This window comes from Acomys minous (genome assembly GCF_964271855.1).
Source record: "Acomys minous genome assembly, chromosome: 3".
Taxonomy (NCBI): domain Eukaryota; kingdom Metazoa; phylum Chordata; class Mammalia; order Rodentia; family Muridae; genus Acomys; species Acomys minous.
In genome coordinates, this window is record NC_140485.1 from 69,618,112 (window position 1) to 69,630,493 (window position 12,382).

General features: G+C 49.5%; 1 protein-coding gene across 5 annotated transcripts in view; it reads left to right on the top strand.

Moving 5' to 3' along the window:
• The window catches only part of ZNF334 (zinc finger protein 334), a 12,539-nt gene extending 745 nt beyond the window's left edge, over window positions 1–11,794 (top strand). For 2 of the 5 annotated variants that reach the window (XM_084777207.1, XM_084777208.1), the window contains exons 2-5: window positions 371–586; window positions 5,830–5,956; window positions 6,231–6,323; window positions 7,300–11,794. In XM_084777207.1, coding sequence (XP_084633333.1) covers window positions 572–586; window positions 5,830–5,956; window positions 6,231–6,323; window positions 7,300–9,116 — 2,052 coding nt within the window. In that variant the 5' untranslated portion in view covers window positions 371–571 and the 3' untranslated portion in view covers window positions 9,117–11,794. The remainder of the gene's footprint in view (window positions 1–370; window positions 587–5,829; window positions 5,957–6,230; window positions 6,324–7,299) is intronic. The other 3 variants (XM_084777209.1, XM_084777210.1, XM_084777211.1) reach the window with 2 other exon arrangements.
• Window positions 11,795–12,382: the final 588 nt, after the last annotated feature.

Here is a 12,382-nt window from a genome sequence, read left to right on the forward strand (position 1 = left end):
GTCAGGCCTTTGTCCTCTGCTCCGTTGTAAGCAGAGGCCTCTCTGCAGTTAAGGTGGGGGAGGGGAGCAGAGCGACAGTCACTTTAACATCCTCCCTCCCTCCCTCCCTTCTGTCGGGGCTTTCTGATTTCATCTGATGAATGCATTAGTAGGAAAATAGGTAATTGACACCCAAAACTCAATCAATCAGTCAATACAATCTTAGACTTGCTGGCCTGCTGTTCCAGGCTTTATATAAACTAAAGTTTATTGATCTGACCTGATCTGAACTCTGAAGTATTGTTTGTTTGTTTGTTTGTTTGTTTGTTTTTTAAGGAGGCATAAGTAACACAGTAGTAATTCAGTATAAACACTTTGTTTCCATTCACAGTTTAAAAAAAAGCTCTGGTTGGTCCACTCAAGAGCTACCCCTGGGCATTTTTCCTCAAGCCGTTGCTTCCTGTATGATACCCGTCAAAGGGGCTGTGAGCACTGTAAGAGCTGCTAGCCAGCCTGCTGATCCTGTCCCCCTGGTCTTCCTCACTCAGCCCCCCAGCCATCATTCCTGGCCCTTTCGTGAGAGCAGCTAAAAATGGACAGTGCCCAGGTAAGTCAGAGGGGTTCGCTCCCCACCTTCTGCAGTGGACTTTCATGGATTTGCAGTGTATACATTCGGACGAAGTAGTGCAAATATATAAAATAAGGGAATCAGATCAATATCAGAAAAGTGAATGTCAATAAACAAGTTATTGCCAGGTGTGGTGGCAGCGCACGCCTTTAATCCCAGCGCTGGGGAGCCAGAGGCAGGCAGATCTCTGAGTTTGAGGCCAGCCTGGTCTACATAGAGAGTTCCAGGACAGCCAAGGCTACACAGAGAAACCTTGTCTCAGGAAAATAAATAAATAAGTAAACAAGCAAATTATGCACCGCTGTAGGCTTATTCAGGTTATATGACAAAGACCCAAGTGATAGGAAATTGGTTTTTCTGTCGTGTACTTATAAGCATGGTTCTTAGATTATCTGTGGCCATATGATGCAAAGTCACCTTTACGAAGAACAGCTGTGGATTTCCTGTGACTTACCGCTTGGCAAGGCCTGGCAGTGGCAGATGTCTTAATCTGTTCTCAGGGGTGTAGACGGCCTTCTGAGCATTCTCCCGGGGTGTAGTGGTAAAACCTAGAATCAATGCATTGTGTACGCCCCGCGGGCCTCCAGCCGCTGAGTGTTTCAGCTCTACCTTTAAAACAGACATCGAGGGACACGGTTCGCTTTTAGATTCTGTGGTAAAGCTGTTTCGCTTGCTTGTCTAATGTGCCTGCTTCCGCGTCCTCTACCCCTGTTGAGATCAAAGTTAGTGATTGTTCGCCTGTTTTCTAGCCTAATAGGTGTTTCCACTCCCTGATTCACTGAACTCTTTGTTGCACTCCACAGCGTGGCCATCCCTCCCTAAAATGCACTTCGGGCTGTTTCTAGCTTTCACCCAACTCTCTCTTTAGCTCCCTAACCATTTCCTCTCGTGTCAGCCACTCCACCTTCCGCCACCGGCATCGTGTGCTTAGTCCCTTATTCTCCCGCTCCCCTTTGTGTCGTCTGGAATTTTTTTTTAATTTTTTATTTAATTTTAATTTATGTCCGTTCGTGTGGGAGTGTCAGATCTTAGAGTTACAGACAGTTGTGAGCTGCCATGTGGGTGCTGGGAATTGAACCCGAGTCCTTTTGGAAGAGCAGGCAGTGCTCTTAACCACTGAGCCATCTCTCCAGCCCGTGGTCTGGAGTTTTAACTTGAAGCCTTTGACCTCTGAAACCTTCCTGCCTGTAAGGATCTCATGTGATTTTTCTAGCTATCTGCAGGGGGTCTTCAGATGGCACTTGGAGTCCCCCTATGCAGAACAGAAATAAGGTCCCCACCTCTGCCTGTTCACTGTGTTGCTTCCTCACCGTTCCTGCCAGTGTTGCTAACCCTCCCAGTTACCTCACGCTAGAAAGAAAGTGCGGCCCAAAGCCGGGTGTGATGGCTGATGCCTCCCTCTCCCTGCAGTACTCAGGAAGCTGATGCAGGAGAATTGCTATGAGATGAGGCCAGCCTGGGCTACAGAAGGGGGAGGGGGAGAAAGAGAAAAATGAGGTTGATGTTAGAATCCTCCTGTTCCCTGCTTCCAGCCATGGGCAGTTGTCAAGCCTTGTGTGTACCCCACTTCTAGCCCTACTTCCCCGCCTCGGTTCCTGTCTTTAGGATGGTCATAACCGGTGTCTCAATGGTCTACCCACATTTTTCTCAAGCATGTTGTCCATACTTGCTTGTCTTGCTAGCAACACCCGTCTGTAATGTCCTGGTGCCACAGCTGCCCAAGCAGGTCCACAGGATGCAAGATAACAGCTCAGCATCCTTGGTTTAACTTAACAAGGCCAGTTACCTTCTGGCCTTTTCCTACTCTCCTTTAATTCCTGCCGCTCCAGACCTTTCCTTTAAGAGCTGTGTATGTACCAAACGCTGTACCTGGAGCTTGACAGAAGCTAGCCCCTCTGCTTGAGGCTCAGACTCCTGGAGGAGTGGGTTTGCTGTGGTCGACACCTGGGCAAGGCTCAAATCACTACAAACAGACTCACCATTGGTGTAACCAGGACATTAGGAAGTTCCGTTAAGACTCAGGGCGCATCTTTTTTCTTTCTTTTTTCCTTCTTTCTTTCTTTTTTTGTTTTGTTCTTGTTGTTTTTTTTTTGTTGTTGTTTTTCTAGACAGGGTCTTTCTGTGTAGCCTTGCCTGTCCTGGACTCGCTTTGTAGACCAGGCTGGCCTCGAACTCACAGCGATCTGCCTGCCTCTGCCTCCCGAGTGCTGGGATTACAGGTGTGCCCTACCATGCCTGGTGGGGTGCATCTTTTCTGTAAGGTGGTCCAGCAGGCTGTAGGATGCCTACCCTCCCTTGCCCACACCCCTCTGCCAGAAGTCAGTGACATCTCACTGGACTGCAGCAGGCTGTGTGCGGTGCCCCCGGGAAGCAGGTGCCAGCCACGTAGAGCCGTGCTGCCGAGGGACATTTTTGTGCTCTAGATTCCTGATCGGGCACTGGGTTTGACTTTAAGCCAGTTCCCTGCTATTTAAATAGTTCCTGATTCTTCATGTTATTTGAGACCACAGCCAAAAACTGTGCGATTGCCTCCATTTCTGCATCAATATAAGGTCTGCACATGTGCCTAGCGGGCTCCCTACATGTGAGGCCCTCAGCCCTCGAAAGTGCAGGCTGTGGCCACTCCTCTCCATGCCCTCTCTGCGCTTGTGCCCCTTACAATCAGGCTCCTCATTTTTTTTTTCTTTTTGGTTTTCTTCCCGGATTGCATAGGGTTGTTTACCAAGTTGACCTGAGTGACCAGAATATGAATTTTTTTTTTTTTGGTCATTTGTCATGAACACCATTCAGTCCCCTCCAAGGGGGCTATGCTCTTTCCTCAGCCGTGGGCCATGTACTGCCAAGGGCAGCTGCATCTGTCTTAGTCAGCTGCCCTCATCCGACTCTTAACTGGCCTTTTTCTTGTAACATTCTTTGCCGTCACTCTTTAGTTATGTAGTCATCACATTGCCTAGGTTATAATGATAAATTATAGAGTAATTTATTTATTACCTGTTTATTACCAGGAAGCTTATTTTGGAGGGAGTGGCTCCTGGAGGATATTTAATATAGATAGTGACCGGCTTCTAGGAGACAGGTACGTGGTCCTGAAGGAAGGGCGCCATGATGCGTGTGTGCAGATGTGTGGCAGGATGAGGGAGAGAGGCTCAGTGACCTACCATAGCTGTGCATGAGGTGGAGCGTGTGGCAGGCCTGGCACACAGGGAGCACATGGGCTTCTGCAGCGCTGGGGGATGCTCACTTATTAGGACTGCACTCTGAAACGAATTCAGATAGAGACAAGTGCGGAAACCATAGGCAGTTCCTAAGCACACCCTCCCAGCTTCCCGTGGCCTGCCAGTCCTGGAGTGCAGTCATCAGAACCAGGAGAAAACGCCAGTCGAGCTCAGTCCCGTGCAGACAGCAATGCAGTGCTGTGTCACACTGTCTTCATCTCAGGGGCCCAGTGTCACATTTGGTTATCGTGTCTCCGTGGCCTCTGGCAATCTGGGATGTCCTTTGTCTATCGTGACCTTTAAGTGGCCAGTTGCCCTCATTTGTGACGCCTTTGTCTTGCGTCTACACTCTGTTGCCTGGCTTGTCCGGCCAGGTGTGGTGCTGCTGTGTCTTACTGTGTTCCCCTGCCGTGCCCTGTTCTCTTCCGCTTACTTGGCTGGGGTGGGAGGTGCGTGACTGCAGTTATGTGAGTCTGTGAGCGCGCAGACATCTATGCAGGGCAGTGCCCTGGCCCTTGTCTCTTTTGCCCTTCTCCCCCTCTGCCCCCCGCCCCCCCAGGTGACAAGTTCATTCATTCCTGGGTGGCCTTTCAGTGTGTTTTGCACAGATACTGTTACACATGTATGTTTTCTTCCACCTCCTCCTTTCTCACCTGACAATGCAGATGTCATTGTGCCTTTCACAATGCGACGACCTAGAACTCATTCTGTGTCAGTCAGAGATGTCTTCTTTTTGCCTTCGGATACTCTTTCCCATCACCATTCTCCTCCTTTGAGCTCCAAAACCAAATGTCCACCTGCCTGGGTCAATGCCTTTACCCCTCTTCTCCACAGATGCTTTGAGCACAGCATTGCAGGCTGACCCCTTAGCTTCCTGTGCTGGTGAGTGCGTGAGGACGTTTACATCTGGCTTTCTTACATTGGTGTGCGTTGTCGGCATACACCGGGTTCTGGTCATTCAGAACAATGTGCTGACTCTTCATCTCACGCTCACTGAGTTCCCTGGAGACGGGCATCCTAATTCTCTTCCCCTTTGGTTGGACCTTTTAGCTGTTTGCCATGTTTTCAAGTATGGAACAGGAAGCTTTTTCTGCAGGACCATATGGTAACTGTTTTCAGTTTTGCTTAGACACTCGGTCTCTGTTAGCTCTAAATGCAGCAGCTGTTGCACGCAACAAGTCACGGGCAAAGTGTGAGCCAAGCCCTGGCCAGATTCGGCTACAGTGGCTAGACTTGGCCCGTGGGCAGCGGCTTGCCACCACTCACACATACGCTGCACATTGGGTCCTGGTGCTCCGGGTGTTTACAGACACCTCTGTGGATTTGCATTTTTACACCCATGCTCTCCAGAGGAGAAGGTGAGGAGCTCCCCAGCAGCCCCTGCCCTTCTAGTCATATACCTGTCTTGGCCATGGGAAAACAACAACTCGGTGCAGGTGTTAAGATGGGCAGCCTGTACACTGGGCCATGTGTACATGAAAGAGTGTTTTACTGATGTGTCGCAGTAGCAGAAAACTATATGGCTGAGTATAGGGTAAAGGGCTCCGTTCCCTGCCACGCCCCAGGGTTCTTTCTTGTAGTTCACTCTTCAACTGTCATGACCGCGTTTGCGGAAGTGTGTTTCTCAGCCAACACCCTCCGGCAAGACAGGCCTTAAGTAAGACTGCAACGATCACCTCACTGGAGTCTGATGGCACAATAGGGCCATTTGTGGTCACCCTTGGTCTAGCATGTATGTTCCTACCTGAAGTGCAGTTGCTGCTGTGTCACTTGCCACACCGGGTGCTTCTCGAGAGCAAGAGCCATAGTGCACATGAGGCAGTAATCCAGGAATTCCAGGACACGGTATAAACTCTGCACAGATAGTGAACAGTTGCTGTTCCTTTGTCCCCCATGAAGGAACACTGTGTAGCTTCACACTGGCTATGGTGGCACCTTCCTTGTGTTCGACATTCCGCAGACCTGCCATTGCTCAGATCTTATCTCAGATGCAATGTGTTCTTTCAGAGGTCAGTTTCCTTCAAGGACTTGACTGTGGTCTTCACGCGTGAGGAGTGGCAGTATCTGGGCCCTGCGCAGCGCCTCCTGTACAGGGAAGTAATGCTGGAGAACTACAGAAACCTCATCTCAGTGGGTGAGTGCAGTTCCCACACCACACCCCAGAGCTAGCCACCTTCTGGGTCAGGAGACCATGGCAGGGGCGAATTCTTCCTCCTGAGTAACAAGGGAGGAAGATGATGACAGCTTGCACACACATGTGTATACATGCATGTACACTGCTCCTCACTGACTTATACCGGCCCCATTGAGCTATATTGGTGGGAATCTCCGTTGTTCAGTTTCCCCATCCTTAAGTCCTTGAAGTTCACAGAGCTTGGTTCACGTTTTGTATTATTTTTCATTAACAGGGTTTCGTATTAGCAAACCAGATGTGATCTTAAAATTGGAGCAAGGAGAAGAGCCTTGGATAGTGGGAGAATCATCAGGTCAGAACCGTGCAGGTATGTGTGGTGACAGAGCAGGTTGAAAACCAGAGTTTGACTCCCAGGCTGGTTAGTGATTGCAGCTGGCACCTATATGATCTTTTTCTGGAATCTTCTAGGACCTAGAACTCTAGAAGCGATTGAGGAAACTAGCTCTTGTGCTATAGATACTAAAATGTTCACCCCAAACAAATCTATTCATTTAATTGCAGCATAGAAAAATATTTGACTTTGTGCACTGTCAGCAGAACTCAATCCCCTTCAGCGCACACTGATTCCTTCATTCTTTTCCACCAGGCGCCCACCCAGGTGCCCACCCAAGTACCCACACAGGTGCCTACCCAAGTACCCACACAGCTGCCCTCCCAGGTGCCCACCCAGCTGCCCTCCCAGGCGCCCACCCAGGCGCCCACCCACGCGCCTTGCTTGCTTCCTGACAGTCCGTGCCCGCCCACCTTCCACTCATTGCCTTCCATTCTCCGTTCATGTGCACAAACTCCAGAGTTCTCAAGTCACCAAACACAGTGTCCAGTTGGACCCCTCCTCCTGCTGACTTTTGAGCACTGACGTCCTGAAGCCGGCCTCACCTGGCCTCACTGCCGTGCTACTCTTGTCTCAGGTTCCCTGATCCTTGTCCATGTCACCCGGTCAGCCATACCTCCAAGAGATGTTGGGGACTGCTCCATGTAGGAGTGTGTTTGTCCGTGTCCAAGGCTCTCGTGTCCCTCGCCAGTTTCTTCTGGCTTTGGCCCAGTGTGTAAGCTGGTGTAGGTGAATTTGCTCTTCCTCCCTCCTCCCAACCCTCCTCTCTTCCTTTGTGTTGTCATGTATTTGTTTTCTTTATAAATGCACAAAGTAGGAGATATTTACACCTGAATCTCTTTAATACTGGGAAGCCAGCACCAAAGCCGTGGCTACCATATGGCCTTTGTACAGATTGTCACGTCAAAGGCTCAGAGAACTCACAGGTTAATGACAGTTCTGTTCCTTCCAGAAGGTGGTGGTGGTGCCACAGAGAAGAACAAGGAACAACCAGACAAACATGCAGAGCAGTTTGTAGTCTCCGCTAACAAAACGATGCCAGAAAAAGCTAATCTGTTAGAGAAAACAGTTGCTCGTGACGTGAGTATCGTTTCTTCAGAAAAAATGCTCCGTAAATATGATCCAGGTGGAAATGACTTGAAAACTAGTTCAGAAGAAACAGTGGCAAAGCCAAGCCAAGCAAGTGCACAGGTAGCCGCGGAGCATGCTGGGAGTGGGAAGCCGCCGCCGCGCACGAAGCCTGATAAGAGTCCCTCTGGGACGAAGCAGGCCAAAGGTGATGAAGTCGGAGATGCTGGGAGCGAAGGGGAAGACGTCACGCAGCACCGGAATAGCCGGCCTTTAAGCCCACCCTCCGAACATAGCAAACACGGGGAGCCTTCCGAGGAGCCAGCCGCCTCTGCGGGCACGGAGGCACGCCCTGAGAGGAAGCGGAATGAGTGCGCCGAGTGTAGGAAAACCTTTTCTAAGAGGTCCACCCTCATTGTCCACCAGAGGATCCACACGGGGGAGAGACCCTATGCCTGTAATTACTGCCGGAAGACTTTTCGTATAAAGGCAAGCCTCACTCGGCACCAGCGAATTCACACCGGAGAGAGACCTTACAAATGCAAAGAGTGTGGGAAAGCCTTCATTGACAAGTCCGCCCTCATTGTGCACCAGAGGATCCACGGAGGGGAGAAGTCCTATGAGTGTAACGAGTGCGGCAAGACCTTCTTCCGGAAGTCAGCCCTGGCGGAGCACTTCAGGTCGCACACAGGAGAGAAGCCTTACAAATGTAAGGAGTGCGGCAATGCCTTTGGCAAGAAATCTTACCTCATTGTGCACCAAAGAACTCACAGGGGGGAGAGGCCAAATGAATGCAAGGAGTGCGGGAAAACCTTCTTCTGCCTGTCAGCCCTGACAGCCCATCAGAGAATCCACACAGGGGAAAAACCCTACGAGTGCAGTGAGTGTGAGAAGACGTTCTTTTGTCAGTCGGCTCTCAACGTGCACGTGAGGAGTCATACGGGAGAGAAGCCCTATAAGTGCCGCCAGTGTGGCAAGTTCCTGTGCACCAAGTCGGCCCTGGTTGCGCACCAGGTCATTCACAGGGGAAAGAAGTCCTTCGAATGTACTGAGTGCGGGAAGCTCTTCTACCTGAAGTCAACGCTCACGATCCACCAGAGAACCCACAGCGGAGAGAGGCATGCCGTGGGCAGCAAGTGGAGCCGGACGGCCGCTGGGAAGGCAAACGGCAGTGAGCAGAAGAGAGTGGACGCGAAGGAGAAGCTTCCCGAGGCTCATGAGCACAAGCGCACGGCCCACAAAAACTCACGCCGCTTTGTCCACAAGAGAACCATATGGGAGAGGCCTTACGAGTGTCTTGAGTGTGGGAGGACCTACTGCCGGAAGTCAGCCCTCAGGCACCACCAGAAGACACACACAGGAGAGAGGCCCTATGAGTGTAAGGAGTGTGGGAAGACCTTCTGCCAGAAGGTCTCCTTTACCGAACACCAGCGAACGCATACTGGGGAAAAACCTCATAAATGCAAAGAATGCGGGAAATCTTTCCGCCATAAGTCAGCCTTCACGGTGCACAAGAGAATTCACACCGGAGAGAAGCCGTACGGGTGTAACGAGTGTGGGAAAAGCTACCGTCGGCTCTGGACTCTGACTGAACACCAGAAAATCCACACGGGGGAGAAGCCGTACGAATGCAGCATGTGTAAAAAGACATTCCGCCACAAATCAAACTTCCTCCTACACCAGAAAACCCACAAGAAGTAAGTTCCAGCAGGGTGACACTTAATTCACTGCTCAAGTCCTGAGTTGCACATCAAGGAGTGAGACTGTTGGCACAGGGACAATTGGAAGATTTTTTTGCCAAAGTTAGCCATCTCTAACTCCAGAGAGCTCACGTAGGCAACACAGACAGTTTGCTTTATGAATGTCATACTTTCAGCGTTAACTGTGAACACATTCAGCATTTCAGACATTACACCAGGTGTGCCTGCCTCCCCTTCAGATCAAGAAGCAAACATTGATCTCTACTTGGTTACCCTCCACGGTTAATTTATGTCGTGTGTGTCGCCTGCCGGACGTGAGGAGCCAGTGTTGATTCCAGGTCATTTCCAGTTGTTCCTGTGATGACCGAGTGCTTTCCGTTCATAAGTTTACAGTATTAACAGCCCAGACGGCACGGCCTGCTCATCTTCTGTCCGCTGTCTAGTGACAGACCTAATCCCCTTGGCTGCAAAGGTGAGGCTGCCTTGCCCAGCTGTTGTGACTCCCACACAGGAGCAAGCTAGCATTTGCTAAAGCTGCGAGTCACTGTGTGTTCCTGATCCAGTGAGAGGCACAAGGTAGCTTCCACCAGCCTCCTGGAGCTCCCAGGTAGGCGGAATTACCATAACAGAAACAGAAATGTTACCAGCAGATTTGAGTAGCAAAGAGGATTAGGGAGTGTTTGAGTCAGAACAGTGTCTCTGCTGTTAGTGTTTTTAAATACCTCTGTTTGATTAGTGTTTTTGATTATGTCAGTGTTTCCAAAAATGTCCTGATTTTTTTTTTTTAATAAACATGTCCATAGGAATATTATTTAGAGTTTACCTATCAGCTTCTTAGAAAAGCTCTCCTTGGTGCCAAATAGAATCACACAGTGTGGATGACTGCCTCTAGCCAGATGGCCTGCAGTTCGTAGGGGGTTAATGTCAAGTCCTGGTAGCCAGCCACAGTGGGATTTTCCACACACCCAGCCCTGGTCTCTGATGTACTGTGCACATCAATGTCCTAGGACAGTGAAATGAGTTTATTTCATTGACAAAAACCAGAAAGAGCCACTGGGTATCTGGCCGTGGGCCTTGCCTGTAACTAGGCTGGCAAATCAGCCCTTGCAGTGGCCAAAGTAGGTTGTATCATCCAGCTCGGTGGTGAGGGTCTCACGCTGACCTGTGTGCTTCCTCTGCTTGTGATGTTGGGTTCTTGGGTCGCAAAAGCTGCCCTTTGTCTGAGACCCATTAGAAACTCCAGTATGAAGAAGATGATCTGTTTATTCAGTTCATATTTTATATCCTTCAGTAGGTAAGCATACTGTGAATGCACATGTATTCAGAATATACTAATATATACTGAAACATGAATATATGTGTACATCAACAGTAACCTTTTTCTGAAATTTTTAATAATTACTTAGAAGATTCGGTTGCTGTTGCAAATGGAATTTTACCATCTGTTTCTAAAATTGCTGATAGAGGCCTAACAAGGACCAGCAAGCAAAGGTGCCTGCTCATGGGCCTGATGGCCTCAGCATGGTCCTTGGCCCCACCTGATAGGAGAGAACTGATTTTCTTGCAAGTTACCCTGACTTCTACAAGTGTGATATGGCATGTTGCCACACACAAAATAAGTAAATAGATAAAATTTAAAGTGTTTTAAAACTCACCGATATAGGATTCTTAAGCGTTTTTATCAAGTTTGTCAAAACGTATCCCTCCTGCTTTTCTTTGCTTAGTCTTATAAAGCTCACAGCTCCTTAGGCAGGAAGTTGGGGGGCTGTCTTGTGTAGGTAGTTTTGCTTCCTGAAGCACTGTGCCCTAGTTGTGCCTTCTGCTTGCCATGCAACAAACCACAATCCTGGCATTGCTGTAGTTGCCTTTCTTGCTTTGACTTAATATAGAGAAGGAAATGCTGTATGCTGGGAAAGCTTTTTTTTTAAGTCTGATGAAAAAATATAAGTCCACAAATGGAAGGCCAGTGAGCCCCAAACAGGAAAAATCACTAGACACATCCGAGTAAAACTTGAAGGTCCAGTGAGAGGGCTCGGCTGGTAAAGGTGCCTGTTCTGCAAGCTGGCACCCCAGGACCTGTAAAGGTGGGCAGGGAGATGGGTCCCCACAAGGTTGTCATCCTCTGAGCACACCCTTGCACACGTACAGTAACAGCGTAGTTTTTAAAATTGCTTTTTAATTTAAGACACAAAAACCAAAACTAAATAAATGTTAAAACAAAAAAACAACAACAACAAAAAACCTTTAAAAGCAGCTGAAGGGAACAGCAGCATGTAGGGTCTGTGAGCTTCCTACAGCTGCTGGAAGAAATGGCCACATTGATTTGGATGTGGCCTCCAGGATCTGAGACAGCAGACAGCCCAGCGCTGCAAGTGCATTCCCTTCTGACTGCCAGGGGCTGCCTGGCCTATCCCGCGTGCTCTTCCTGCAGCTTGTGGCTACGCGACTTCAGTCTTTGCATCTGTTCTCGCTGCACACGTCGGTCTGTGTTTCCATTTTATCAGAACACGCCTGATCAGGGTCCCACCTTACTCAAGTGTGACCTCATCTTGACTGACATCTGCAACAGCCTACTTCCGTAAGGTCACATTCGGAGGTATTACAGGCTGGGAGGACTTTATCTGTTGGTACTCTAAAAGTTACCCCCATGTTTCCCAGATTAAAATCACAGTAGATGTTTGTTGTGTGAGACTTTTACTGGGGAGATGCAATACACACACCTACTGAACCTAGGACTGGGGCCTGTGCCAGACCAAGGTAACAATTACAGCACCGTGGTGAGCCAGTGAGGTTATTGGGGTTACTAATGGGTCTGTGGGTGGGGAGTTGCACACAGGAGCAGGGATGGCCCAGAAACAACTGCATCACGAAAATCCCGTCCCAGCCTGGTGGTGACAGCTGCAGCCCTAGAGCTCCCTGCACAGCTCTCAGACAGCTCAGCAGGCTGAGGGTCTGCAGCCTGGCTGCTCAGTCCCCTTCCCCAGCAATTATTCCTGCATCTGTAAAGAGGCTGAGAGGCTTCCAAGTGTCAGCTTTCCTGGACAGTGTGGGGTAAAATCACTTGCCACCGAGCCAGACAATCTGCATTTGGTCCTTGGGACCTACTTGGTGGAGGAAGTAGACCAGCTCCTGCAAGCTGTCCTCTTGCCCCCACACACTCTGCCGCATGCATCCTTACTGTCCAGCTCCCCTCCCCGTATACACGAGTAAATGTGAGTTTTGTGGGTTTGTGGGGGGTTTTTTGGTTTTTTTTTTTTTTTTTTTTTT